This window comes from Lepidochelys kempii, chromosome 14 (genome assembly GCF_965140285.1).
Source record: "Lepidochelys kempii isolate rLepKem1 chromosome 14, rLepKem1.hap1, whole genome shotgun sequence".
NCBI lineage: Eukaryota > Metazoa > Chordata > Testudines > Cheloniidae > Lepidochelys > Lepidochelys kempii.
The window spans coordinates 37,445,373-37,473,057 of NC_136393.1; the positions used below are offsets into that span (position 1 = coordinate 37,445,373).

Genomic DNA, 27,685 nt, shown 5'->3' on the forward strand with positions numbered 1-27,685 from the left:
ACAATTTGGCAGGAGGCGGAGGGGTAGGGAGAGGGAGGGGTCTGATTAGAGTTACAAAGGGCTGTGCGTATGGTTTGTTGCCTAATGCAATATCCCCCCTTTCCCCAAACACCATACACCGTAATGCTAGCAATGAGACAAGCGCTACAAGACAAACATGAGATATGAAACACGAAACACGAAACACAGAACATAAGACAACATAGAAGTTTGTCGCCACAATGCACCATGGTATGTTCCAATTGTCCTTCAGCTGGTACCAGCTCTCTCCGGTGCTCTGAAAAACAGAAGCTGCGAAAAAGACTTAAACATTGTAAACCGTAGAGAGGAACATGGAGTCAGGGTGGTTCCCCCTTCATGCTTGAGCTGTCCCCAATGGACCCACTTCCTATGGGGGCTTTGGTCAATTTGGAACACTATCACTTCCCTTGGTATGTCTTGCAACACCTGGGTCATGTCTGCGACTACTGGTGCCCACTGGGGGGTCACTGCATTGACTCTCCGATAGTTGACAGTCAGTCTCCGTGAGACATCAGCTTTCCTCACAGGCCATATGGGGAAGTTAAAGGGGAAAGTCATTCTTTTCACTACTCCCTGCCCTTCCAGCTCTCTAACTATCTCTGCTACTGCCTGGCGTGCCACAGTGGGGATAGGACATTGTTTCTGTGGGGGGACCGCTGGTCCTTCTATTTTCACTGGTTCCCCAGTCCATTTACCACAGTCCAGCTTGTGAGCCACCCATGCCTGGGGAAAATGCTTCCTCCATTCCTCCTTGCTATCCCCGGTCACTGCCGCCACTCCCAACATACTACCGTCAACAATCCGGTATCTCCCTTCCCTACTTCAGGGGTCCAGTCTTTCTTTGGGGTCCTCTATAAACCTTTGTTAGCACAATCAACCACTATTCCTCCCTCCCGCAAGCAATCTATGCCCAAAACTGGTTCTGTAGTTGCGGGGCTATAAATCCAGGGCCATCTTCGGGTATGATTCCCCACCCGGATGACCAGTCATCCCAACACTTGGCACCTTGGTGCAGGGACATCAAATCCCTGGATCTCAATGGTTCCCTGGATTGGCACTCCCGGCACAGGGCAGGGAAGCAGTGAGACAGCCATGCCGGTGTCCACCAGCGCCAGAAAATCTAGTTCAGATGTCTCAGGGTGCTCATATGGTGCCCCCACCCAAAGGTGCGACTGCAACTTTCCTGCCGAGTCCACCTGGAGAGGTCCCACCCAGGTCCATCCCTGGGTGCTTTCCTCTCCCAGTTATTGGGAGCTCAGAGAGTCGGGGCTCCCCTAATTTGAGGTTGCTTTTTTGGCCCAAATATCGCCTCCTGGCTCTGGGAGCTTCAACTCCAGCTGAATACAGTGGAGTCCTAGGGACGCCGTGGGTTTCCCGTCCCATTGGCCCATGGGTTCCCCCTGGTCCTTTAAGGCCATCCACAACTGTATGCGGAGCTGACTGGTGTCCCATGGGGGGCGCCTGTGTTGAGGCGCTGGGGGTACAGCCGCAGCAATGGGAGCAGGAATCCCAGCTCCTAGCTGACCAACTGCTCTGGTGGCCTGGCGCGCCGCTTCCTTAAGGTGTGATATGTCTAGGGGCTCTCCCTGCCTCCACACTCCCATAGCCATCTGAACATCGTCAGGCAACATTGCTGCACTAAGCCTTAATTCGGCCGTTGGAACCACAATCTCGGACAGGGTCCTGGGGATCGCTCTCCCCAGGGCACGGGCCGGACACCGCCCAGTTAACAATCCCGCTAATACCATTCTCTCCACAAAGACGTCAGGGGCCTCCCCCAGAGCCGGGGAGCCTGCTGCATACTGGGGGCTGACCTCCTGCAGTGCCTCTCCTTGAGCCAAGTTGCGAAAAGCACGAACAGGGACTGCCACTGTCCAGCTGCCTGCGTCCACAGTGCGATACCCATATCGCATGCCGGTATGGTGGATGCCGTCCTCCACAGCTTCCTAACCTCCCCTGGCTTTAACCCCTTCCTAACCTCCTCTGGGTTTAACCCCCTAGAAACTGACACGCCCATTCCGACAATGTGCTTGTCTTGGCTGGCCCTAACCCCTGAGCCAGAGAAGTTATCTCCACAGGGGTCAAGGCTATTTCCTGCATAGTTACCCCAGTTACAGGTCTCAGGCTCCCTCCCTGGGCTGTGGGGGGGGCATGCTGGAAAGTTAACCATTGCACAGCTGCCCCCGGGGCTAGCCGAGCTCCTGGCCCATCTGGCAGCCATCCCGGGTCAGGGTCATACCATATGTCCCCGTTCCAGTCTCTGGGGTCATATAGGAGAAGCGCCTTTGTCCCCGATCCCAGGGGTCCTGCTGCTCTCCCGCCTGGACAGGTCCCCTGCTCTCACACCAATCCCCGCAAACACTCCACCTGGACCTCCAGCTCCTTAGATTGTTCCCCCTCTTCCTCGGCCTGTTCAGCTCTCTCGGTCACCCTGATGGCGGAGATTGCTAGCTGCTGACAACTTGCCCCTGCCGCTTGTGCCTTCCACATATCCCTTCCCGCCCTTACTCGTTCCAACTCCCGCTTCACTTGCACAGTTTCAGAATTATAATCACCTTTAGCAGTTTGCCAAGCACAACAAGTTTGCCACAACAACCCTATCCTTAGTCTTTGAATCCGGATGATAAAACTCACAATATTTCTGGTATGTAGTTTCTACATCCACCATGGTGTCCCCTGACGAAACTGTCCCTGGGACCCAGCGGTCAACACCCTTGGAGTGGGCCCAGAGGAAGAGATAAGGAAATTTTGCCCCCTTCCCCTCCATTGTGGATTCGGGGGGGCTTTTCCCCTTTCTAAACAGTGGCATCGTGCCCAAAATCAGGAAGGGGGAGCAGGTGCACCGCGGCTCCTAGGCTACCCATATGCACTCTCTACTCCATGTCACCCCTTTCCACTAGTGTACCCTATTGGTGGTTGCCTGCATTCTCCACCTCTAACGTTACCTCAATTTCACTAGAAACCAACCCAGGGTTACACTTATATTGGTTTTATTAAATGCCGCTATTGGATCAAACAGAAAAGGGATGGCGCTTATTCATGCACGCACACATTCACCGCATTCATACCCTCATGTACCCACACGCTCATGCAGGCAGAGAGTTACCGGAGACAGCATAGGAAGCCAAGAAGCCAAAGCATAGTAGATCTGGTGTGTCCGCCTGCGGTCACGGATCCAGGCCAGCAAGCAGGTCAAAAAGAAGAAGGGCTTGTGAGCATGCTTTCTTCCTTTTATTGGAACTGGGCAGCTCCTGTCACATACACTGAATTTTCCTTATGTGTCCGTCACAGAGAAACATTCCCAGACCTTGTTCCTTTCACTCATACCAGGTTCTTCTTTTCTTTACAGCACCCTATGATTGCCTTCTCCGGGCAGATTACATCAGACACACCTGTCTCCGGGCTCTTTTCTCCTTGCAGTTCCTCTCCGCCCAGTCCCACATACACTCCCTTGTTCACATTCTCCGTGATGGTGTGATGGAATATTGCAAAGCTTGGAAGTTATACAAGTGGTAAGTGAAAGGACTACAAAGCTTGCAAAAGTTACAAAATTTAAAAGGTCATGCTAACAATGACTAAAAGTAACAAAGTTTTGCAAAAGGTTACAGAACTCAATGATCATACTAGCAATGACTGAAAAGTTACAAATATGACAATCATATTCTACTGGAGTGGGCGGAGGCTTTACACAACAACCCTGGTCTATGAAAAGTTTGGACCAATAACTAGCTGCATGTCACTGTTTGTCTGAATGCTCGATGCGCCTAGGCTGGGAAATTTGGATCCAACAAACACTGGGTGAAAGCATCTGCATATGGCCTAGCAGAGACATGATCATTACTACGGTTGCAATTCCAATGACCTGTAACCCACCTCGAGCCCACTGAGCATGTCAGTAAAATGCAAACAAACCCTACACTGGTGAATCAAGTAGTTCTGATGGCTCCTGGGTTTATTGCTATATTCTACCCAGCAGGAGACAAGAGAAATTATTGTGAGGCAATAAAAATTTCAGCATCTTTACAGCTGTGAAGGCACAATCCACTCGATGAAAAAACAAAAACGCCTGCAGCAGCCAAGGATTGTGGGAACCATAAAACAAACCTCCATGGGCTTGATATAAAAGTACCTTTGTTAAATTCTAGACAACACTCATCAAAAGTGAAGATTATCAATTGTCTTCTGCCCCTCCCCTTGTCCCAAAGGTTCCCCAACTGTGGACTCGCCTCCCTCACTCAGGACCTTCCTCTTAGTCTCTGACTACGCAGACTGTTAGAGTCCTCCGGGATCATAGAAAACAGTGAAAATCAGGCTCATCAGTGTCCCTGAGAGTTCAGTTGGTTGGTTTTTGGGTGGAAAACAGGTCACCAGCAGTGTTCCCTCTAAGCTGTGCGCGTGTGCGGGCGCACACAGATCCTAAACCCTGTGCACACGGCAAAACACCGCACACACAAAAATTTGTACAGAAGCACAACAATTTGCACAGAGGAAAATTTTTTGCGCACACGGGAGAGGGAACACTGGTCACCAGCCCGCTTTAGCTTCCAGGGTTGTAGAAATGAGGATGTCAGCTGCTAGAGAAGCCTATTTCATGGCCTGCAGTAGGATATTTTACCCTGTGGATCAGGGACAGAGCCTAAACTGGGTTTCGCTGTCCCAGAAACAGAACCAAGAGTGGACTCTCTCCCCATTGAAAGATGATGGTGGGAAAGTGAAGATCGGGGCCATGCTGTCCGCACTGAAAAATGCCAGCTGCACCTCGTCATAGTCCAGACAAACCCGAATCCTGGTGGGGATCTGGCCCAGGGACACTGTGGTCTCAGGGGAGGTGCGAGCCTTATATTGATCCCGCTGCAGCCACTGCACAGCCCAGAGCCCCTCCTTTGGGTTAAAACTGAATCCCGCATTCCTGGTCACAGACTCTCTGGCCACCCCCACAGCCCAGCATCACCCATCCCCACCTCCCAGAAACGTTGGGAAATCGCTTCCAGGGTTGTTGGGCACTTGCTTCCGTGTCTTTCTCCGTTTCACATGTAGCCAATCAGCAGGCCTGTTACATCAGGGATGAGCCGTATCTGGATCCAGAGTCACATTCGCTGGGGGGAGAGAGAATCGGAGCGTGAGGGGCAGAGCTCGGCCCTGGGGCAGGATGGGACCATTTCTCATACTCCTCAGCAGTCCCATCCGGGCTGGGACCCTCCCTGAGTTCCTGCCTCTCCGTCCTGAGTCTCAGGGAGCTGCCTCTGTGCTGGGGCTGAGCAGGAATTTCACCGCAGCTCCCACCTCCCAGGGCCTAGAGGGGCTGTTATAGCTTCAGATTCTGCATCTCCATCTCCTCCCCTGCTGCATCTCCCTGCTCCCCATGCTGTGGCTCCCCACTGCCAGCCGCAGGGACTGGGCAGGGCAGGCAGCAGAGCCTGGGGTGGGACCGAAGGGGCATCAGCCTCAGCCGCCTCTTGGGGAGACACCCCCAGTCAGAGGGAATCAAGGAGCCAGCAGAGAGGGGAGCGCAAACCCCAGTGCAGCTGGGACAAGGGAAGGAGGCAGTAGCCCTGGGTGGAAGGAGGCAGGAGGGAGTTGGTGGGTATGCCAGGGCAGGGCCCCCAGCCCATGGGGAAGGGAAGAGGAAGAGGCATTGTGAACAGAAGACCACACAAAGACAGAGAGGATGGAGAGGCCTAGTTGGCAACCCAAGAGTCCAGGGGGGAAGAGAGAGGTGGGACCCACAGGGAGAGACAGGGAAGGGGGCGATGTCCTATGGACACTCCGAGAGAGGGTCAGACCAGGCCCCCACCCCCACTCAGCATAACAGAGGAGACAGTGCCCTCATTCAGTCAGTACACTGCACAACAATTAAGGGGTTAATAATATATCGGAGTGCTCAAGGCCAGCCCCCTCCCCTGCAATGCTCACTCTCTATGGATGGGGGACTCTCTTTTGTTCGATCTCAGAAGCTTGTTCCTCAAATGAATCCAGTGCCACAAACACAAACTGTCTTTTTCTCTCAATCCATCTAAAACCCGACTCATAACACTACCCCCTTTTGCCAGAGATCCACTTACTTGCTGTCTGCAGTTTAAACACCAGAGCATCTTGGGAGGAGAGGGAGAGAAAGAGATTTCATGGTATCAAAATTATGTTTCATGCAGGATTTCTACAATTAATCACAATAACTGTGCTTTAGTTCTGAGCCACGAACAGAAGGGAAAAGGCAGGGAGACCCAGAGAGAGAGATAGAGAGAGAGACATAGTGTAAAATTCGCCCATATGGACACGGGCCACTCTCAAGCTTATGGACCCCTTTCTGCACTAATAACATGGTTATAAACATGGCTTATGTGGCATTTAGTGTATCTCATCTTTCTACAAGAGAAAATTCCTAGACAGCTCAGACTGGAGCGAAACAGACTCAGGAAGAGTAGATGGAGCCCTCTGCATTAGCACACAGTTTCACTCAACCAAGTATTTTGCAGTCCTCAAGAATTAGGGCAAACAAAGTGACAACGAATCACATTCAGACTACTGTTGTTCCTCCATAAATATCGTATATCTAGGGAAAAAATGTCTTAATAAATTCAAAACTTTGTTTATATTTCTTCCATGTTCTTAAATTGAATTTTACATTCACAGCTAATTGGACACAGCCCGTTTCCTCCAACCTTCACAGAGACCAGTCTCCATTTTCCTTTTTCAATCCCTGCTCACTACCTTGGAATTTCTTCAGAGTCTCCTTTACCACAATGTTTTCTTGGGTAAAATCACCAAGTCTCTTTGCCAAATCAGGAGAAATCTCCACTGGCTGCTGGAACTTCCCCTGCTCGCACCTGGAGAGAAACAGAATTCTCTAATTAACTGATTGTAAATCACGATTTTATACGCATCTCAGATGAATTTCATGCCAGCGAAAGCTGCTGGACTGCAGGGCCTGGAGGCTGGACTGTTCTATGTATCCCGGCCTGAGAGCAGGTACCGCTCAGGCAATGGCAGCACAAGCTTCACCCACAGCGGCCCAGTTTGTTTCCAGCATGACCCGGAGAGAAACGACATCGAGGGGAAGTGGAGCAGGGAGATGGGCCAACAAGCTGCATTGACTCTGCTAAGCTTTGTGGTGTGGACACCTGCTCAGTCAGAAATGGATGGAGACCACTAACCCCAAATCACCTCATGCAGGGCGCCAAACGGACATAAGCTGAACATATTAGAACACCGCTGCTCTGGAAGGGTCCATATTCCCGTTCCCTGGGACACAAGAGATTTCATGAATCTATTCAGGTCTATTAACTTGCCCTCATGCTTCATCATCTCAGCATCTCAGATAAAGAGCATCAATCCCAGGAGTAACGTCAGCAGAGGGGAGATTTGGATCTGAGGGGTGACCCTGCCCCGCACAGCTGGCCATGGTGCCCTGAGGAGATGAGGGCGTCGCATGGCGCTCAAGCCCCTGCCACGCTCAGTGACGTGTCCCTGAGAGTGAGACAGAGCCACGTACCTGCTCAAGGTGCTTCTGATGTCCTGGGGGGGGAGGGGGGAGAGAGAACAAAGAGCTCAGTTACGATTGATAACCAAGAGAAGGACGTCGGCCAATGGAAAAGAGAGTGGAGTGGGCCACACTGTGATCCTGGTTCAGGGGTCTTGGTGGTGTCATGGGGAGAGCGGCAGCTGGCCTGGGATGATTTCCAAAACAAAGTCCCCCTTTCTCTCCGTGAAATGGGGATCACATTATTTAAATAATATTTCCCTGCCTCATGAGCAGTAGATGAAGTCATGTGTGTTATTAACGGGCTCCGCTCCCCCAGTGATGTGGGCCTTAAGTGGACCCAGAACACTATAAAAAAAGACCATTAAAATCTAAACCCTACAAAGGGGCCCCTCTCCCGGGATCCCTCAATCCTAACAACACAAGACTGATGGCCCATCTGCCCCGTGTCCTGTTTTCTGACAGATGCTTCAGAGGGAATGAACAAAAAAGAGCAAACTCAAGTGATCCATCCCCAGTCCCAGCATCTGGGAGTTAGAGCTTTAGGGCCACCCAGAGCATGGGGTTGTGTCCCTGACCATCTTGGCTAACAGCCATTTATGGACCTGTCTTCCATGAACTGATCTAATTCTTTTTTTACTCCACTTATACTTTTGGCCTTCACACCATCCCAGGACAACGAGGTCCACAGGTTGACTGTGAGGTCTATGAAGAAGCACTTCCTTATGTGTGTTTTGAACCTGCTGCCTATTAAATTTCATTGGGTGACCCCGTTCACTTTCTCCGCACCGGAATAAGTTTATAGACCTCCACCATATCCCCTCTTAGTCACCTCTTTTCTAAGCTGAACAGTTCCAGTCTTTTTAATCTCTGCTCAGATGGAAGCTGTTCCAGACCCCTCATCAACTTACTAATAATATAAAAGAGAATAATAAAACAGAAGCAAGTGGAAGTGATTGTAAACCAGCGAATTCACATTTTAACAGTAGTTCCTAACAATTAAATGAGGTACCATTAAAGAGAGAGCAAGAGAGAGGATTCCTATGAAAAAACTAGAAATAGTGAGTTCCACTGTAGTGTTAGGATCCTGCACTCCAAGCCACATGGGTCTCCCTGTTCATCCATTTCCCAAATATCCCCAAGGCTCTGAGGTCTCACCTGCAGGAATTCACTCGCTGGCTGTTGGCACTTCCCCTCCATCTCGCTGATCAGCTCACTGAGACGGGAAATCTCCGCGGAGAGTTTGGTGATATTTTCATCCTGCAGCTTCACAATCTCCTTCTCCAGCTCTCCCAGCCGGGCCAGCAAGAGTCGCTCTTCTTCCTCCAGAAACTGGTGCAGCTGCTTAAATTGAGACACAATTTTCTCTCTCTCAGCATCTGTCTTTCCCTGTAAAGAAGAGGCACAAACAGGGAAAAGGCACATCAAGGACACACCGAGAGGCAGGGGAGATTTCACAGAGCCCTGTGTCAGCAGGAGGGGGGATTTCTAAATATTCAGCACCTCAAAAGCAGACAGAAACTTTCCCCATGTGACCAGAGACATTTTCCTAGAAAGTCCCACCTCGCCCTAAATTCCCTTCCCATCTCACATGGCTTGTTTCTCTTGTGATCAGTGACCTGTGACAATCTCAGTCCTTCGAACAGTAGAAAGGGCAGGATTCAGAGGTACGTGAGCAGAGACTTCCTGAGAGAGACTGAACGGGGTAAAGAAAACACAAAATAAGAAAACAAACTAAAACTCCTAAGTTTCACTTAGGAAGCTCCAGATATTCACATGCCCTGGAGGATGCTCAGCCACCCCTCTGAAGAGACTAACTGTGTTAGTGCAGAAATCAGGATCTCTAGTGCAGCCCCAGTCCATAAATTTATACCATGAAATCAAGAGTGAAGCAAAGACAAACACAGCTCTGAAATCAAGGGAATGCAGAGTTAAGGTCACGCCTCCCATGCACACTGCCACCCAACCTTAACTCTGTCCCATTTCTGCAGCTGCTGGCTACCACTCCGCACCCTGGCTTGAGGTGCACCTGTCTCCTGGAGCATGCTCACATCACTTTCCCATGTGTATATCCAAGATGTATGAGTATTTACAGAGCCTGAAAGAACCTCTTATAACTTCTAAGATGCTGCTTCCCTGGTGTGGCCCTGGAGCTGGTCGCCAGCCAAGGTGAAATCCATTCAGACCCAGCTCAGTTTGGGGCTTATCGGTGCTATGATCTGAGCCATAGGTGGGCACAGAAAAGTTATGAGAATGGGAAACAAATTGAATGTCAGGTTATTTTTGTCTGAGCCCTTCACCTCTGCAGCCCCTTGGCCACTTGACTCCTGATTCAGTCCAATAACTCTGTCTCAGGCCTGGATGGGGCACCGTGATTTTCCAAGACAAGGTCAGGATGCAGGTGGGTTTTAGAGCACTGTGAAAACATCAGCGCTTAGCATGAGAGCTTGGCTGTCGCTCAGCTATTGACTCTCTAGTGCTCATCTATAAGAGAGAGACGAGGGGTTGAGGTGATCTCTTTGATTGGAGCATCTTCCGTCAGAGAGAGAGAGAGAGAGAAGCTTTCGAGCCACCCAGAGCTCTCCAGCCCAGACCTCAAGCTTTGGGTAGCGTACAGCTTTGGGTAGCGTACAAGCTTGTCTCTTTCACCAACAGAAGTTGGTGCAAAGATCTAACCTCCCCCTCTTGTCTCTCCAATATCCCGGGACCGACATGGCTACAACTGCACTGCCCAGGGTGAAAAAGACAGTGTTTTGCAGACACAGACAAAGATCAAGCCTGAAGCCGAGCCCAGCAGGCCTCTCTGACATCTGGGGATGGACCATTAACACAGCCTTGGCACTACCAGAACTGAAGGGAGGAGGTCGGGCCATGACCCCACATCCCGTCCATCCCGGGCAGAGGGGAGCACAGGCTGCACCTGCTGCTGGATTCGATCAGCGTCTGCCCTGCCCCAGGGCTGCCCATTGCTCCTGGGGAATCTGCCTCAGAGCCAGGCAAGAAGTCCCAGTCCCAGTCCCACCCCAGCCCACAGAGGGGAACAGAGCCCTGGTCTACATTGAGGGGGGCGGGGGTATCAATCTAAGTTACACAACTTCAGCTACTTGAATAATGTAGCTGAAGTTGACGTACTTAGATCGACTTCACCGCGGTGAGTCGTTTGCTGCCGCTCCCCCATCGACTCCGCCAGCGCCTCTCCTGGCGCTGGAATACAGGAGAGCACTCGGGGGTCAATTTATCGTGTCTAGACTAGGGAGTAGCGAATCCAGAGGGTAGTGAAGACGGACCCAGAGACAGACATGCAGAATCCCAAACCAGCAGCACAGGGACCCAGAGAGACACACAAATGTCCCACACTGCCCTTCATCCCCAGGGCCCTGCTGGGTAACACCATTGGGCACCTACCAGGTACTCAGAGCTTCTCTTCTCTCCAGTCAGTTTCCATCCCAGGAGCTTTTCTCTCTCTTCCTTCAGAGCCTGCAGTCGGGTCTGGACCTGTTCCTGGGCAAAGAGAAATGCAGGGGGCGGAGGGAGTCATTTTTTTTCTTTTGGAACTTGAGGAGCAATTTTCTTTTGAAATTTCACTTCCCCCCACCCCGTATCCCCCGGCAATAACACCAGTGCATGGATGTAGCTTTCCAGTTTACTTAACCCAGCAGCAGACCGGGAGGGCACCCACAGGGCAATGCACAGGCCAGGCTAGGGACGCTGCAGGAACTGGGGGCAAGCAGCAAGCAGCAGAGGAGAACTAGTTCACTCTGACACCTGGGGGCTAGGAGCACAAACTGGATCCAGGCAGCCAGTGCACAAACTCTAGTGCAGAGGTGGGCCAACTACAGCCTGCAGGCCACATCTGGCCCACAGGACCCTCCTGCCCGGCCCTTGAGCTCCTGGCCCAGGAGGCTAGTCCCCGGCCCCTCCCCCGCAGCCTCAGCTCACTGCGCAGCCAGCACAAGGCTCTGGGCGGTGGGGCTGCGCGCTCTTGCCGGGCAGCGCAGCTGCAGGGCCGCGGCCTGACCCGGGGCTCTGTGTTGCGCGGTGGCGTGGCTGGCTCCAGCCGGGCGCCCCAGCTGCCTGTCTTGGTGCTCTCGGCGGTGCGGCTGTTGCGTTGCCAGCCACCGGGGCTCCAGGCAGCGCGGTAAGGGGGAAGGGGGGTGGGCTAGAGGGCAGGGGAGTTCGAGGTGGTGGTCAGGGGACAGGGATGTGGATAGGGGTCAGGGCGGTCAGAGGGCGGGGAATAGGGGGGGTTGAATGGGGGCAGGGATCCCCGTGGGAGGCAGTCAGGAAAGAGAGGGAGGGTTCGATGGGGCAGCGGGGGGCACTCAGGGGTGGGGAGTCCGGTGGCAGTCAGGGGACTGGGAGGGATGGATGGGGCAGGGGTCTCGGGGGGGTTCATCAGGGGGCAAGGGCCAGGCCATGCCTGGCTCTTTGGGGAAGCACAGCCTCCCCTAACCAGCCAACCATACAATTTTGGAAACCTGATGTGGCCCTCAGGCCAAAAAGTTTGCCGGCCCCTGTAGCACTGGCCTCTCGGTGTGTTCAGTGAAGATCTCTTTCCTACAACTCTGTTCTCAGATTGCTGATCCTAGTAAAACAGATGGTGCCAGGTTTGCTCCAAAAATTCCTCATCTGTCCTCCAGTCAGGAGCTCTGACTGCACCCCTGCCTCACCTCGCCTCCACCAGCATCTTTTGGGGACCAAGAAGCAAGTTATTTCTCTGTTGGTTTGAAATGAATGAAGCAGAGCGTGGGAGGATAAATTCCCGCAGTCTGACTGAATCTTTCCAAAGATCGCAGGATTTAAGAACGGTGGGGGCTGGCAGTGCTGGTTCCGGTGTGTCCCGCTCAGCAGGAACGTGTGTTGGAACAGAAATATTCACCGAGGAAAAGGGCATCACAAGATAATGAATATTTTTCCCCACCCACTCCTGGAAATTGGTCCTCAAGTCAGAGCAGAGATCCATGTGTAAGGTTCAAAATCTTTATCACAACACTGTAGTTAGCAAAAAAACATCCTTTGTGACAGCAGGAAATGACACTAGAGTTCAGGTGACACTAGAAGGAAACCCAAACATTGGAAAGCCTGGGGACCCCCAGTTATGGCCACAGGCTACGTGACCTCTGCATGAGCAGCTCTACTCTGGGCCTGGAAATATATCTGAAAAAACCCCATAGGTACAAACACTGACGCCGGGCGGAGATTTCCTACCTTGTACTCCTGGGCAGCCTCCTCTATGGGAACCACCGTGTGAGATCTGTGAGCCTTGGATTTATCACACACCAGGCAGATGGGGGTTTCATCCTCCTCGCAGAACAGTTTCAGGGCCTCCTGGTGCCTCTCACACACTCGCTCGCCTCCTGAGCCTTTGGCTGCCTGGAAACTCAGCCCTCTGGCTATTTCGATAACTCTCGCCAGTTCCCTGCTGGGCCTGAAGTTTCTCTGCTGGGCGGTTTCTCTGCACTGGGGGCAGGAGAAGTTGGGCTCCGACTCCCCCCAGCACTGGCTGATGCAGTCTCTGCAGAAGTTGTGCCCGCAGTGGATAGACACCGGCTCTTGGAAATACTCCAGGCAGATGGGACAAGAAAGTTCATGCCAGAGACTTTCTGCCTTGCTCTCTCCAGCCATGGCTCCCGGCGGGAAGGGGAACACAAAGCTCGTTTGAATTTCCAGCGTCTGGGACAGGAATTGGGTGTTTCCCTTCCTGGCTCTGTCTCATTGGCGGAGCTAGAATCAGCTGGGGCTGTGAGTTCTCCCCATCCCTGGGGGCTCTGATGAGAAACGTGACCCTCTCTCTGCTGGGAAGAGTGCTCATCTCAAAAATAAGCTGAGTTAAAAACCTGCCTTCCTTTTCTCTTCTTTTAATTTAAGAGCATCTACAAGCAAGCAAGCAAGCAAGCAAGAAAGAAAGCAAGTGATTAACTCGTGACCACGACTGTACACTGACAGAGGTCCATTTAAGTCAATGAAGCTACACTGATTTACTCCCCCTGGAGCTCTTGCCCATTCACTCCAATGGAGCAACACCGATGTGCACCAGAGGGAGATCTGGCCCTCTTCATTGAATGAGATGAGTACACACTTTAGTGGCAGGGATGAATTTGGTCCATTGCCCTTAAACAGAAATGGCTACAGCTACCCGTGGACAGGCTGGCCCATATGTCTTGGCTTCATTCAGAATGTCTGAGACATGATCGCTTGCCCCTAGTTTGTGTGTTGTTTTTTTCATTCCACCACCTGTCTTTGCCCAAATCCCACAGGCTTTCATAGCCATTTGCTGATTGATCTGAACAGCAGGAGACTGGAGTCTGATAGGACTTCTCTCTCCTCCAGCCTCACCTTCCCCATCTCCTGCCTGCTCATCCTAGGGGCTCGCCCCATGGCCACTAGCTCACAAACCTGCAGCAAGCTGGCTCTCTATGAATCCTATTGAAAGAATTGCAGAGGAGAAACCTCAGGGCAACAACACGGAAAAGCAAAGCTGGAGGAGACAAGGGCAGTGTTAGGACACACCCCCTCTCATTGGCTTTATGTGGTTATTTCATACGTTGGCTTAGTGCAAGAGATCTTGTCCCTCTAGTGGCCAGCCCCAGTCACGAACAACCAACTCATGGCTCGCAGCTCAAACGAGTTACTGCTTTAAGGCAAGGGGTCTGGGCTTGTGATTTCAGGGCTGAAATTCACGCTTTAGATCCCCACTGGTAACTGTGACATGTGTGTGTCAGGAGGCCATTTTATAGAGCACACACCATATGTGCAAGGTCTCATCAAACAGACGATGATGCTCTTTTGTTTCTGAATGTGGCCAGTAGAGGTACCGAACAACTACGCATGTGACCCTGGTCTATGAGAAGTTTGGACCAGTAACTGGCTACATGTCACTGTACTGTCTGAATGCTTGATGCACCTGGGCTGGGAAATTCGGATCCAACAGACAATGGATGAAAGCACCTGAATGTGGCCTAGCAGAGACATGATCATTACTATTGTTGCAATTCCAGAAGGGTTGCTTTTGTTGCAATTCTAATGGCCTGTAACCCACCTCGACCCCACCGTGCATGTCAGTAAAAAGCAAACAAACCCAACACTGGTAAATCAAGTAGTTCTGATGGCTCCTGGTTTATTGCTATATTTTCCCCCGCAGGAGACAAGAGAAATCATTGTGAGACACAAAAATTTCAGCATCTTTACAGCTATGAAGATACAGAATCCACTTGGTGAAAAAACAAAAAAGCCGGCAGCAGTCAATGATTTATGGGAACCATAAAACACAACCTCCATGGGCTTGATATAAAAATAGCTTTGTTAAATTCTAGAAAACCCTCATCAAAAGTGATGATTAACCATTTTCTCTTGCCACTCCCCTGCCCCAAAGATTTGCCACCTGTACTGTTCTCCCTCACCCAGGACTCCTCCTCTTGCTCTCTGACCAGGTTGCTAGAGTCCTCTGCGATCATAGAGAACAGCGACAAACAGGCTGGACAATGTCCCTGACGGTTGAGTGGTTTTGTTTCGTTGGTTTTTTTTGGAGCGGGGAGAACAGGTCACCAGCCCACTTTAGATTCCAGAGTGTAGAAATGAGGGTGTCAGAGGTGAGAGAAGCCCATTTCATGGCCTGCAGGGGGATAGATAATCTTGTGTATCAGGAACAGAGTCTCAACTGGGTTTTGCTGTCCCAGAAACAGAACCAAGGGCAGATTCTCTCCCCATTGAAAGACGCTGGTGGGAAAGTGAAGATCAGGACCTTGTCGTCAGCACTGAAAAATGCCACCTGCCCCTCGTCACAGTCCAGACAAACCCGGATCCTGCTGGGGACCTGACCCAGGGACACTGTGGTCTCAGGGGAGGTGCGAGCCTTGTATTGATCCCCCTGCAGCCACTGCACAGCCCAGACCCCCTCCTCAGGGTTAAAACTGAACCACCCCTTCCTCCTCACAGACTCTCTGGCCACCCCCACAGCCCAGCATCGCCCATCCCCCACCTCCACCTCCCAGCAATGTCTCCCCGAGGTGAACCCCTCACAGGCCAGCACGCAGCGATTCCAGTCAAATCTCTCAGGGTTGTCGGGGAGTCGCTGCCGTGTCTCCCCGCATCTCACACTTTTCCGATCTGTGGACAGGACAAGTTGGGGATGAGCCGTGTCTGGGTCCAGAGTCACTGGGGGGAGAGAGAATCAGAGCGTGAGGGGCAGAGCTCAACCCTGGGGGAGGATGGGACCATTTCTCACACTCCCCAGCAGCCCCATCCTGGCTGGGACCCTCCCTGATTTCCTGCCTCTCTGTCCCGGGTCTCAGGGAGCTGCCTCTGTGCTGGGGCTGAGCAGGGATTTCACCGTGGCTCCCACCTCCCAGGGCCAGTTATAGCTGCAGACCTGGGGGAGGGATAGCTCAGTGGTTTGAGCATTGGCCTGCTAAACCCAGGGTTGTGAGTTCAATCCTTAAGGGAGCTATTTAGGGATCTAGGGCAGAAATTGGGGATTGGCCCTGCAGGGGGTTAGACTAGATGACCTCCTGAGGTCCCTTCCAACCCTGATATTCTATGATCTCAATCTTCTACCCTGCTCCCCATGCTGTGGCTCCCCACTCCCAGCCGCAGGGACTGGGCAGGGCAGGCAGCAGAGCCTGGGGTGAGACCGAAGAGGCATCAGCCTCAGCCGCCTCTTGGGGAGACACCCCCAGTCAGAGGGAATCAAGGAGCCAGCAGAGAGGGGAGCGCAAACCCCAGTGCAGCTGGGACAAGGGAAGGAGGCAGTAGCCCTGGGTGGAAGGAGGCAGGAGGGAGTTGGTGGGTATGCCAGGGCAGGGCCCCCAGCCCATGGGGAAGGGAAGAGGAAGAGGCATTGTGAACAGAAGACCACACAAAGACAGAGAGGATGGAGAGGCCTAGTTGGCAACCCAAGAGTCCAGGGGGGAAGAGAGAGGTGGGACCCACAGGGAGAGACAGGGAAGGGGGCGATGTCCTATGGACACTCCGAGAGAGGGTCAGACCAGGCCCCCACCCCCACTCAGCATAACAGAGGAGACAGTGCCCTCATTCAGTCAGTACACTGCACAACAATTAAGGGGTTAATAATATATCGGAGTGCTCAAGGCCAGCCCCCTCCCCTGCAATGCTCACTCTCTATGGATGGGGGACTCTCTTTTGTTCGATCTCAGAAGCTTGTTCCTCAAATGAATCCAGTGCCACAAACACAAACTGTCTTTTTCTCTCAATCCATCTAAAACCCGACTCATAACACTACCCCCTTTTGCCAGAGATCCACTTACTTGCTGTCTGCAGTTTAAACACCAGAGCATCTTGGGAGGAGAGGGAGAGAAAGAGATTTCATGGTATCAAAATTATGTTTCATGCAGGATTTCTACAATTAATCACAATAACTGTGCTTTAGTTCTGAGCCACGAACAGAAGGGAAAAGGCAGGGAGACCCAGAGAGAGAGATAGAGAGAGAGACATAGTGTAAAATTCGCCCATATGGACACGGGCCACTCTCAAGCTTATGGACCCCTTTCTGCACTAATAACATGGTTATAAACATGGCTTATGTGGCATTTAGTGTATCTCATCTTTCTACAAGAGAAAATTCCTAGACAGCTCAGACTGGAGCGAAACAGACTCAGGAAGAGTAGATAGAGCCCTCTGCATTAGCACACAGTTTCACTCAACCAAGTATTTTGCAGTCCTCAAGAATTAGGGCAAACAAAGTGACAACGAATCACATTCAGACTACTGTTGTTCCTCCATAAATATCGTATATCTAGGGAAAAAATGTCTTAATAAATTCAAAACTTTGTTTATATTTCTTCCATGTTCTTAAATTGAATTTACATTCACAGCTAATTGGACAGAGCCCGTTTCCTCCAACCTTCACAGAGACCAGTCTCCATTTTCCTTTTTCAATCCCTGCTCACTACCTTGGAATTTCTTCAGAGTCTCCTTTACCACAATGTTTTCTTGGGTAAAATCACCAAGTCTCTTTGCCAAATCAGGAGAAATCTCCACTGGCTGCTGGAACTTCCCCTGCTCGCACCTGGAGAGAAACAGAATTCTCTAATTAACTGATTGTAAATCACGATTTTATACGCATCTCAGATGAATTTCATGCCAGCGAAAGCTGCTGGACTGCAGGGCCTGGAGGCTGGACTGTTCTATGTATCCCGGCCTGAGAGCAGGTACCGCTCAGGCAATGGCAGCACAAGCTTCACCCACAGCGGCCCAGTTTGTTTCCAGCATGACCCGGAGAGAAACGACATCGAGGGGAAGTGGAGCAGGGAGATGGGCCAACAAGCTGCATTGACTCTGCTAAGCTTTGTGGTGTGGACACCTGCTCAGTCAGAAATGGATGGAGACCACTAACCCCAAATCACCTCATGCAGGGCGCCAAACGGACATAAGCTGAACATATTAGAACACCGCTGCTCTGGAAGGGTCCATATTCCCGTTCCCTGGGACACAAGAGATTTCATGAATCTATTCGGGTCTATTAACTTGCCCTCATGCTTCATCATCTCAGCATCTCAGATAAAGAGCATCAATCCCAGGAGTAACGTCAGCAGAGGGGAGATTTGGATCTGAGGGGTGACCCTGCCCCGCACAGCTGGCCATGGTGCCCTGAGGAGATGAGGGCGTCGCATGGCGCTCAAGCCCCTGCCACGCTCAGTGACGTGTCCCTGAGAGTGAGACAGAGCCACGTACCTGCTCAAGGTGCTTCTGATGTCCTGGGGGGGGAGGGGGGAGAGAGAACAAAGAGCTCAGTTACGATTGATAACCAAGAGAAGGACGTCGGCCAATGGAAAAGAGAGTGGAGTGGGCCACACTGTGATCCTGGTTCAGGGGTCTTGGTGGTGTCATGGGGAGAGCGGCAGCTGGCCTGGGATGATTTCCAAAACAAAGTCCCCCTTTCTCTCCGTGAAATGGGGATCACATTATTTAAATAATATTTCCCTGCCTCATGAGCAGTAGATGAAGTCATGTGTGTTATTAACGGGCTCCGCTCCCCCAGTGATGTGGGCCTTAAGTGGACCCAGAACACTATAAAAAAAGACCATTAAAATCTAAACCCTACAAAGGGGCCCCTCTCCCGGGATCCCTCAATCCTAACAACACAAGACTGATGGCCCATCTGCCCCGTGTCCTGTTTTCTGACAGATGCTTCAGAGGGAATGAACAAAAAAGAGCAAACTCAAGTGATCCATCCCCAGTCCCAGCATCTGGGAGTTAGAGCTTTAGGGCCACCCAGAGCATGGGGTTGTGTCCCTGACCATCTTGGCTAACAGCCATTTATGGACCTGTCTTCCATGAACTGATCTAATTCTTTTTTTACTCCACTTATACTTTTGGCCTTCACACCATCCCAGGACAACGAGGTCCACAGGTTGACTGTGAGGTCTATGAAGAAGCACTTCCTTATGTGTGTTTTGAACCTGCTGCCTATTAAATTTCATTGGGTGACCCCGTTCACTTTCTCCGTACCGGAATAAGTTTATAGACCTCCACCATATCCCCTCTTAGTCACCTCTTTTCTAAGCTGAACAGTTCCAGTCTTTTTAATCTCTGCTCAGATGGAAGCTGTTCCAGACCCCTCATCAACTTACTAATAATATAAAAGAGAATAATAAAACAGAAGCAAGTGGAAGTGATTGTAAACCAGCGAATTCACATTTTAACAGTAGTTCCTAACAATTAAATGAGGTACCATTAAAGAGAGAGCGAGAGAGAGGATTCCTATGAAAAAACTAGAAATAGTGAGTTCCACTGTAGTGTTAGGATCCTGCACTCCAAGCCACATGGGTCTCCCTGTTCATCCATTTCCCAAATATCCCCAAGGCTCTGAGGTCTCACCTGCAGGAATTCACTCGCTGGCTGTTGGCACTTCCCCTCCATCTCGCTGATCAGCTCACTGAGACGGGAAATCTCCGCGGAGAGTTTGGTGATATTTTCATCCTGCAGCTTCACAATCTCCTTCTCCAGCTCTCCCAGCCGGGCCAGCAAGAGTCGCTCTTCTTCCTCCAGAAACTGGTGCAGCTGCTTAAATTGAGACACAATTTTCTCTCTCTCAGCATCTGTCTTTCCCTGTAAAGAGGAGGCACAAACAGGGAAAAGGCACATCAAGGACACACCGAGAGGCAGGGGAGATTTCACAGAGCCCTGTGTCAGCAGGAGGGGGGATTTCTAAATATTCAGCACCTCAAAAGCAGACAGAAACTTTCCCCATGTGACCAGAGACATTTTCCTAGAAAGTCCCACCTCGCCCTAAATTCCCTTCCCATCTCACATGGCTTGTTTCTCTTGTGATCAGTGACCTGTGACAATCTCAGTCCTTCGAACAGTAGAAAGGGCAGGATTCAGAGGTACGTGAGCAGAGACTTCCTGAGAGAGACTGAACGGGGTAAAGAAAACACAAAATAAGAAAACAAACTAAAACTCCTAAGTTTCACTTAGGAAGCTCCAGATATTCACATGCCCTGGAGGATGCTCAGCCACCCCTCTGAAGAGACTAACTGTGTTAGTGCAGAAATCAGGATCTCTAGTGCAGCCCCAGTCCATAAATTTATACCATGAAATCAAGAGTGAAGCAAAGACAAACACAGCTCTGAAATCAAGGGAATGCAGAGTTAAGGTCACGCCTCCCATGCACACTGCCACCCAACCTTAACTCTGTCCCATTTCTGCAGCTGCTGGCTACCACTCCGCACCCTGGCTTGAGGTGCACCTGTCTCCTGGAGCATGCTCACATCACTTTCCCATGTGTATATCCAAGATGTATGAGTATTTACAGAGCCTGAAAGAACCTCTTATAACTTCTAAGATGCTGCTTCCCTGGTGTGGCCCTGGAGCCGGTCGCCAGCCAAGGTGAAATCCATTCAGACCCAGCTCAGTTTGGGGCTGATCGGTGCTATGATCTGAGCCATAGGTGGGCACAGAAAAGTTATGAGAATGGGAAACAAATTGAATGTCAGGTTATTTTTGTCTGAGCCCTTCACCTCTGCAGCCCCTTGGCCACTTGACTCCTGATTCAGTCCAATAACTCTGTCTCAGGCCTGGATGGGGCACCGTGATTTTCCAAGACAAGGTCAGGATGCAGGTGGGTTTTAGAGCACTGTGAAAACATCAGCGCTTAGCATGAGAGCTTGGCTGTCGCTCAGCTATTGACTCTCTAGTGCTCATCTATAAGAGAGAGACGAGGGGTTGAGGTGATCTCTTTGATTGGAGCATCTTCCGTCAGAGAGAGAGAGAGAGAGAAGCTTTCGAGCCACCCAGAGCTCTCCAGCCCAGACCTCAAGCTTTGGGTAGCGTACAGCTTTGGGTAGCGTACAAGCTTGTCTCTTTCACCAACAGAAGTTGGTGCAAAGATCTAACCTCCCCCTCTTGTCTCTCCAATATCCCGGGACCGACATGGCTACAACTGCACTGCCCAGGGTGAAAAAGACAGTGTTTTGCAGACACAGACAAAGATCAAGCCTGAAGCCGAGCCCAGCAGGCCTCTCTGACATCTGGGGATGGACCATTAACACAGCCTTGGCACTACCAGAACTGAAGGGAGGAGGTCGGGCCATGACCCCACATCCCGTCCATCCCGGGCAGAGGGGAGCACAGGCTGCACCTGCTGCTGGATTCGATCAGCGTCTGCCCTGCCCCAGGGCTGCCCATTGCTCCTGGGGAATCTGCCTCAGAGCCAGGCAAGGAGTCCCAGTCCCAGTCCCACCCCAGCCCACAGAGGGGAACAGAGCCCTGGTCTACATTGAGGGGGGCGGGGGTATCAATCTAAGTTACACAACTTCAGCTACTTGAATAATGTAGCTGAAGTTGACGTACTTAGATCGACTTCACCGCGGTGAGTCGTCTGCTGCCGCTCCCCCATCGACTCCGCCAGCGCCTCTCCTGGCGCTGGAATACAGGAGAGCACTCGGGGGTCAATTTATCGTGTCTAGACTAGGGAGTAGCGAATCCAGAGGGTAGTGAAGACGGACCCAGAGACAGACATGCAGAATCCCAAACCAGCAGCACAGGGACCCAGAGAGACACACAAATGTCCCACACTGCCCTTCATCCCCAGGGCCCTGCTGGGTAACACCATTGGGCACCTACCAGGTACTCAGAGCTTCTCTTCTCTCCAGTCAGTTTCCATCCCAGGAGCTTTTCTCTCTCTTCCTTCAGAGCCTGCAGTCGGGTCTGGAACTGTTCCTGGGCAAAGAGAAATGCAGGGGGCGGAGGGAGTCATTTTTTTTCTTTTGGAACTTGAGGAGCAATTTTCTTTTGAAATTTCACTTCCCCCCACCCCGTATCCCCCGGCAATAACACCAGTGCATGGATGTAGCTTTCCAGTTTACTTAACCCAGCAGCAGACCGGGAGGGCACCCACAGGGCAATGCACAGGCCAGGCTAGGGACGCTGCAGGAACTGGGGGCAAGCAGCAAGCAGCAGAGGAGAACTAGTTCACTCTGACACCTGGGGGCTAGGAGCACAAACTGGATCCAGGCAGCCAGTGCACAAACTCTAGTGCAGAGGTGGGCCAACTACAGCCTGCAGGCCACATCTGGCCCACAGGACCCTCCTGCCCGGCCCTTGAGCTCCTGGCCCAGGAGGCTAGTCCCCGGCCCCTCCCCCGCAGCCTCAGCTCACTGCGCAGCCAGCACAAGGCTCTGGGCGGTGGGGCTGCGCGCTCTTGCCGGGCAGCGCAGCTGCAGGGCCGCGGCCTGACCCGGGGCTCTGTGTTGCGCGGTGGCGTGGCTGGCTCCAGCCGGGCGCCCCGGCTGCCTGTCTTGGTGCTCTCGGCGGTGCGGCTGTTGCGTTGCCAGCCACCGGGGCTCCAGGCAGCGCGGTAAGGGGGAAGGGGGGTGGGCTAGAGGGCAGGGGAGTTCGAGGTGGTGGTCAGGGGACAGGGATGTGGATAGGGGTCAGGGCGGTCAGAGGGCGGGGAATAGGGGGGGTTGAATGGGGGCAGGGATCCCCGTGGGAGGCAGTCAGGAAAGAGAGGGAGGGTTCGATGGGGCAGCGGGGGGCACTCAGGGGTGGGGAGTCCGGTGGCAGTCAGGGGACTGGGAGGGATAGATGGGGCAGAGGTCTCGGGGGGGTTCATCAGGGGGCAAGGGCCAGGCCATGCCTGGCTCTTTGGGGAAGCACAGCCTCCCCTAACCAGCCAACCATACAATTTTGGAAACCTGATGTGGCCCTCAGACCAAAAAGTTTGCCGGCCCCTGCAGCACTGGCCTCTCGGTGTGTTCAGTGAAGATCTCTTTCCTACAACTCTGTTCTCAGATTGCTGATCCTAGTAAAACAGATGGTGCCAGGTTTGCTCCAAAAATTCCTCATCTGTCCTCCAGTCAGGAGCTCTGACTGCACCCCTGCCTCACCTCGCCTCCACCAGCATCTTTTGGGGACCAAGAAGCAAGTTATTTCTCTGTTGGTTTGAAATGAATGAAGCAGAGCGTGGGAGGATAAATTCCCGCAGTCTGACTGAATCTTTCCAAAGATCGCAGGATTTAAGAACGGTGGGGGCTGGCAGTGCTGGTTCCGGTGTGTCCCGCTCAGCAGGAACGTGTGTTGGAACAGAAATATTCACCGAGGAAAAGGGCATCACAAGATAATGAATATTTTTCCCCACCCACTCCTGGAAATTGGTCCTCAAGTCAGAGCAGAGATCCATGTGTAAGGTTCAAAATCTTTATCACAACACTGTAGTTAGCAAAAAAACATCCTTTGTGACAGCAGGAAATGACACTAGAGTTCAGGTGACACTAGAAGGAAACCCAAACATTGGAAAGCCTGGGGACCCCCAGTTATGGCCGCAGGCTACGTGACCTCTGCATGAGCAGCTCTACTCTGGGCCTGGAAATATATCTGAAAAAACCCCATAGGTACAAACACTGACGCCGGGCGGAGATTTCCTACCTTGTACTCCTGGGCAGCCTCCTCTATGGGAACCACCGTGTGAGATCTGTGAGCCTTGGATTTATCACACACCAGGCAGATGGGGGTTTCATCCTCCTCGCAGAACAGTTTCAGGGCCTCCTGGTGCCTCTCACACACTCGCTCGCCTCTTGAGCCTTTGGCTGCCTGGAAACTCAGCCCTCTGGCTATTTCGATAACTCTCGCCAGTTCCCTGCTGGGCCTGAAGTTTCTCTGCTGGGCGGTTTCTCTGCACTGGGGGCAGGAGAAGTTGGGCTCCGACTCCCCCCAGCACTGGCTGATGCAGTCTCTGCAGAAGTTGTGCCCGCAGTGGATAGACACAGGCTCTTGGAAATACTCCAGGCAGATGGGACAAGAAAGTTCATCCCAGAGACTTTCTGCCTTGCTCTCTCCAGCCATGGCTCCCGGCGGGAAGGGGAACACAAAGCTCGTTTGAATTTCCAGCGTCTGGGACAGGAATTGGGTGTTTCCCTTCCTGGCTCTGTCTCATTGGTGGAGCTAGAATCAGCTGGGGCTGTGAGTTCTCCCCATCCCTGGGGGCTCTGATGAGAAACGTGACCCTCTCTCTGCTGGGAAGAGTGCACAGGGTCAGGTTAGGGAGAATGTCACTCTTTTCGAAAAAGTGAAGAGTTGACTTGAATTCTATTATTTGACTCCCAAATCCACACACCCCCTGGTTGGACAGGGCTTTGTTCACTGCAGCAGATCTGATTTCTCAGTGTTGGGTTGCTCTCCCAGGCAGGGCTGTGCCCTTCTGTTGGAGGCCCAGACAGACCGGGCAGCAGCTGGATCGACCATGGGCTGCAGCGGAGCATTGTGCAGACTAGAGTACACGCCTCTGATTCCCTTACGGGTTTACTGCCGGGGTTTATTTTAAATGCAGCGGCTTGGCAGCTTGCTTCAGTCTGAGGATGCTGATTTAGAACCTTAATTCCAAGGGCCGCGTCTAGCAAATGTCCAATCCAGTGCAGGGCTTCCTGCCGTGGACCGTGTCTGAGACTACACTGGGTTTCTTATTGCAGAGAGTGGGGGAACTATTTGCGGGAGACTCAGAGGTACCCCAGAATTTTGTTCCTTTTGCGCAGCAGAGACATTGAAACTTTGAGTCTCTGAGTCTGGGTACTCAGAGCAGACTCCAGGAATCATAGAATCTCAGGGTGGGAAGGGACCTCAGGAGGTCATCTAGTCCAACCCCCTGCTCAAAGCAGGACCAATCCCCAATTTTTGCCCCAGATTGCTAAATGGCCCCCTCAAGGATTGAACTCATGTTCCTGGGTTTAGCAGGCCAATGCTCAAACCACTGAGCTATCCCTCCCCCCTTGAGAGGGAGATTTGGTGCCAGACTGGAGAGTGGGTGTGGTGTTTAAACAGGGGCCAGGAAAGGGAATTCAGCTGCAGGGGGAAGGCAGTGCTGGCTGGAGATGCTTCTGCAGATGCAGCCAGTTGCACTGGCTGCTCTGCACCTGGATGGAATGGTACATCCCTTCAGTGTGAATACGTTGGAAACAGACTGGGATGCACTATTACAAATCAGCATCTCCTGCCCTCGCTGTCTTGGGCAGCCTTGTGCTGTTCGGGGTGGGCACTGTTTCTAAGGCCAGTGAGATGTTGGATTGTTTACAGGTCAGATCATAACGATTGATTATTTGTAATACCATTGTACCAAAGCACCCATGTCATGGATCAGTATACAGAACAAACAGAAGGCAGTGCCTTTCCCCAAAGAGCTTACACTCGAAGCACTGAACAGGAGACAAAAGCCAGGTCTTTTGGAGCAGAATGCGATTAATGGCCCTGCACACTTCCATCAACACGAGTCCAACAGTCGACTTTCCCACTCCGAACTGGTTAGCAACTGATCAGTAGCAGTCTGGAGTAGCCAGCTTCCACAGTGCAATTGCCACGCGCTTCTCCAGTGACAGGGCAGCTCTCATTCTCATGTCCTTGCGCCGGACGCAGCGATGGATTAATGATTTTGCCGCCCCTAGGCCAAGAAATAATTCCCCCCCCCCAGCAGCTCCCCACCCCAGCTCACCTCCGCTCCGCCTCCGCCTTCTCCCCTGAGCGTGCTGCCGGGTCCTGCTTCTCCCTGCTCCCTGCCAGTGCTTGTGCACGAAACAGCTTCGCAAAGGAGGGGGAAAGGGGGGGAAAGCGGCGCGCTCAGGAGAGGAGGTGGGGCCGGGGTAGGGATTTGGGGAAGGGGACCAATGAGGGCGGGGAATGGTGCGGGAAGGGGTGGAGTTGGGGCGGTGCCAGGGGTGGAGGGTGCGAACCAGCACCAGGGTGGGCGGCGGGGGAAGCAGCCTCTTGCTGCTATTATAAATTTGCCGCCCCTGCAAATTTGCCACTCTAGGCCTAGGCATTAAAACGCCGCTGGCCACAGGGCTGGGGCGAGCTCATCACACAGTCCCATGAATGTGGCTTTGTTATGCAGACAAAACTACACAGGATCGTTTCAGGGGACAAGACAAGATGTGACGTTTATTATAACACAATTTGATTTATGACCAATAACTAATATCTGATACCTATGTACACACACACACAAATGTTCTGCAGCTGATGTATCGTTACCAGTCCTGAATGTAACTTGAGTTTGTGGCTTGGGTTCGTAGCTTGTGGAGGCTAACTGGCCAAGAAAGCCGGGCACAAGAAAGGGCTGGGTCTCTGTTGGTGATGCACTGATGCCCTTCCATGTTGGCAGCAGAATGTTACCCTCCAAAGTCTTCCATCTCATCCATCCTTTTTGTAGGCTTTAGTTTGAATCCAGAGTCTATAGGTCTTGCTGTGTCACGCTGCCTCTGGGTTCCGTGTGATTGATCATCCGTCAATTGCAGACTTTCAGCCTAGGACCTGGCTTTGATGTTTCTTCAATTGTACTTTTGTTCTTTTCTTTTTAGGGTGGACTCTTCTTGCTTTGTCGGGGCTGTTGTCTGCATCTTCGGCCCTTGGTGTTTTCACTTTATTTCATCAGGGCAGGCTGGGGCTGGAAGTTGATTCCATCACCTATACATACCTCATTCATACATCTAAACTAAACTAATAAGATTACAGCAGGGTTTTGCAAAAATGAAGGTTGCAGCAAGCTTTTACAAAATGGAGTGAGCATTTTAAAATGGAGTTTGGGACAAGTTAAAATGGAGTTTGAGTTACAATATGGACAAATGTAAGGAATGTCAAACAGTGAACAGAAGTTACAATATAGACAAGTATAATGAATGACAAACAGTGAGCAGAAGTTACAATGTTGAAACAAGAAAAGGAGGACTTGTGGCACCTTAGAGACTAACCAATTTATTTGAGCATAAGCTTTCGTGAGCTACAGCTCACTTCATCGGATGCATTCAGTGGAAAATACAGTGAGGAGATTTATATACACAAAGAACATGAAAAAATGGGTGTTATCATACACACTCACTTAAGATGAGCTATTACCAGCAGGAGGTGAGGGGGGGGAGAAAACCTTTTGTAGTGATAATAAAGGTGGGCCACTTCCAGCAGTTGACAGGAACGTCTGAGGAACAGTGGGGGGGAGGGGGATAAACATGGGGAAATAGTTTTACTTTGTGTAATGACCCGTCCACTCCCAGTCTCTATTCAAGCCTAAATTAATTGTATCCAGTTTGCAAATTAATTCCAATTCAGCAGTCTCTCGTTGGAGTCTGTTTCAATGCTGGTGTGGTTCTGGGCTGCTTGAGAGGAAATGTCACTGAGGGTGAGCCATGGAGCCCTGGACTCCACTGGCCTGGAGTGTGGCTCTGAGCCAGAGGAACCCTGCAGATAACTGGGAATTTGAGGATAGAGAGCAAAGCCTGAGATGGGGTCTGAGGAAAGGGATGCTGGTGCCCATGGGCTCCAATGCCCAAGCCAATGGCTGGGCTGCTGATTGCTCCTGACCGAGCAGGGGCTACCTACAGCAGCCAGACTCTTCAAAACTGAAGAGCTTCCACCAAAAACATCCTCAGCAATTTTGAGAGACCCATTAGCGCTGGTCAGACCTGCTGTCCCTGGGCAAGTGGGTAAACCCTGGAGGTTAGAAAATAATCGCAGCCTCTGGATGTGAGGCATTTGCTTCGCAAAAAAGCCACACTCTCCTTGTTCATCTGTATCTGGCCTTCCCAGTAGGGCACATGTGAGGGGTAAGGGAAGAGTTCATGAGAAGCTGTCAGGGGTCCCAACTGGTTAATGCAGCATGGGCTACATAATGAGAGATTGCATTCTCACAGCCTTGTCACTGAGAGGGCCACTCCCCTGCCCCCACTGTGCTAAGCAGCCCCACCCAGA

General features: G+C 51.8%; 1 protein-coding gene across 4 annotated transcripts; it reads right to left on the minus strand.

Moving 5' to 3' along the window:
• Positions 1 to 4,576: 4,576 nt before the first annotated feature.
• Positions 4,577 to 23,800, minus strand: LOC140897817 (zinc finger protein RFP). 4 transcript variants are annotated; one of them, XR_012154819.2, is made up of 9 exons: positions 23,384 to 23,800; positions 21,581 to 21,676; positions 19,334 to 19,564; positions 18,188 to 18,210; positions 17,407 to 17,522; positions 16,762 to 16,791; positions 15,518 to 15,652; positions 14,899 to 15,110; positions 13,128 to 13,371 (listed from the first exon to the last, which is right to left on the minus strand). XR_012154819.2 is itself a non-coding variant. In XM_078848476.1 (8 exons), the coding sequence occupies exons 2-8, from the start codon at positions 13,121 to 13,123 to the stop codon at positions 5,080 to 5,082; spliced, it is 951 nt and encodes a 316-aa protein (XP_078704602.1). In that variant the 5' UTR covers positions 13,124 to 13,371; positions 14,899 to 15,434; the 3' UTR covers positions 4,577 to 5,079. The 4 variants fall into 4 exon arrangements, 2 of the variants coding, with proteins under 2 accessions (XP_078704602.1, XP_073167026.2); XM_078848476.1 differs by lacking the exons at positions 15,518 to 15,652; positions 16,762 to 16,791; positions 17,407 to 17,522; ... (2 more) ...; positions 21,581 to 21,676; positions 23,384 to 23,800 and adding exons at positions 4,577 to 5,117; positions 6,084 to 6,113; positions 6,730 to 6,845; ... (1 more) ...; positions 8,657 to 8,887; positions 10,904 to 10,999 and having other exon boundaries at positions 12,707 to 13,371; positions 14,899 to 15,434; XM_073310925.2 differs by lacking the exon at positions 13,128 to 13,371 and having other exon boundaries at positions 14,611 to 15,110.
• Between the last annotated feature and the right edge of the window lie 3,885 nt (positions 23,801 to 27,685).

What these genes read in the sequence shown, in the direction of transcription:
- LOC140897817 (XM_073310925.2), bottom strand. Translation starts at nt 23,800, where the DNA reads ATGGCTGGAGAGAGCAAGGCAGAAAGTCTCTGGGATGAACTTTCTTGT. An exon ending in ATCAGAAGCACCTTGAGCAG is followed by an intron (nt 17,523 to 18,187) that starts GTACGTGGCTCT and finishes GTTTCTCTCCAG; the next exon opens with GTGCGAGCAGGGGAAGTTCC. An exon ending in GAATCGCTGCGTGCTGGCCT is followed by an intron (nt 15,111 to 15,517) that starts GTGAGGGGTTCA and finishes ATCCCCCTGCAG; the next exon opens with GCCATGAAATGGGCTTCTCT.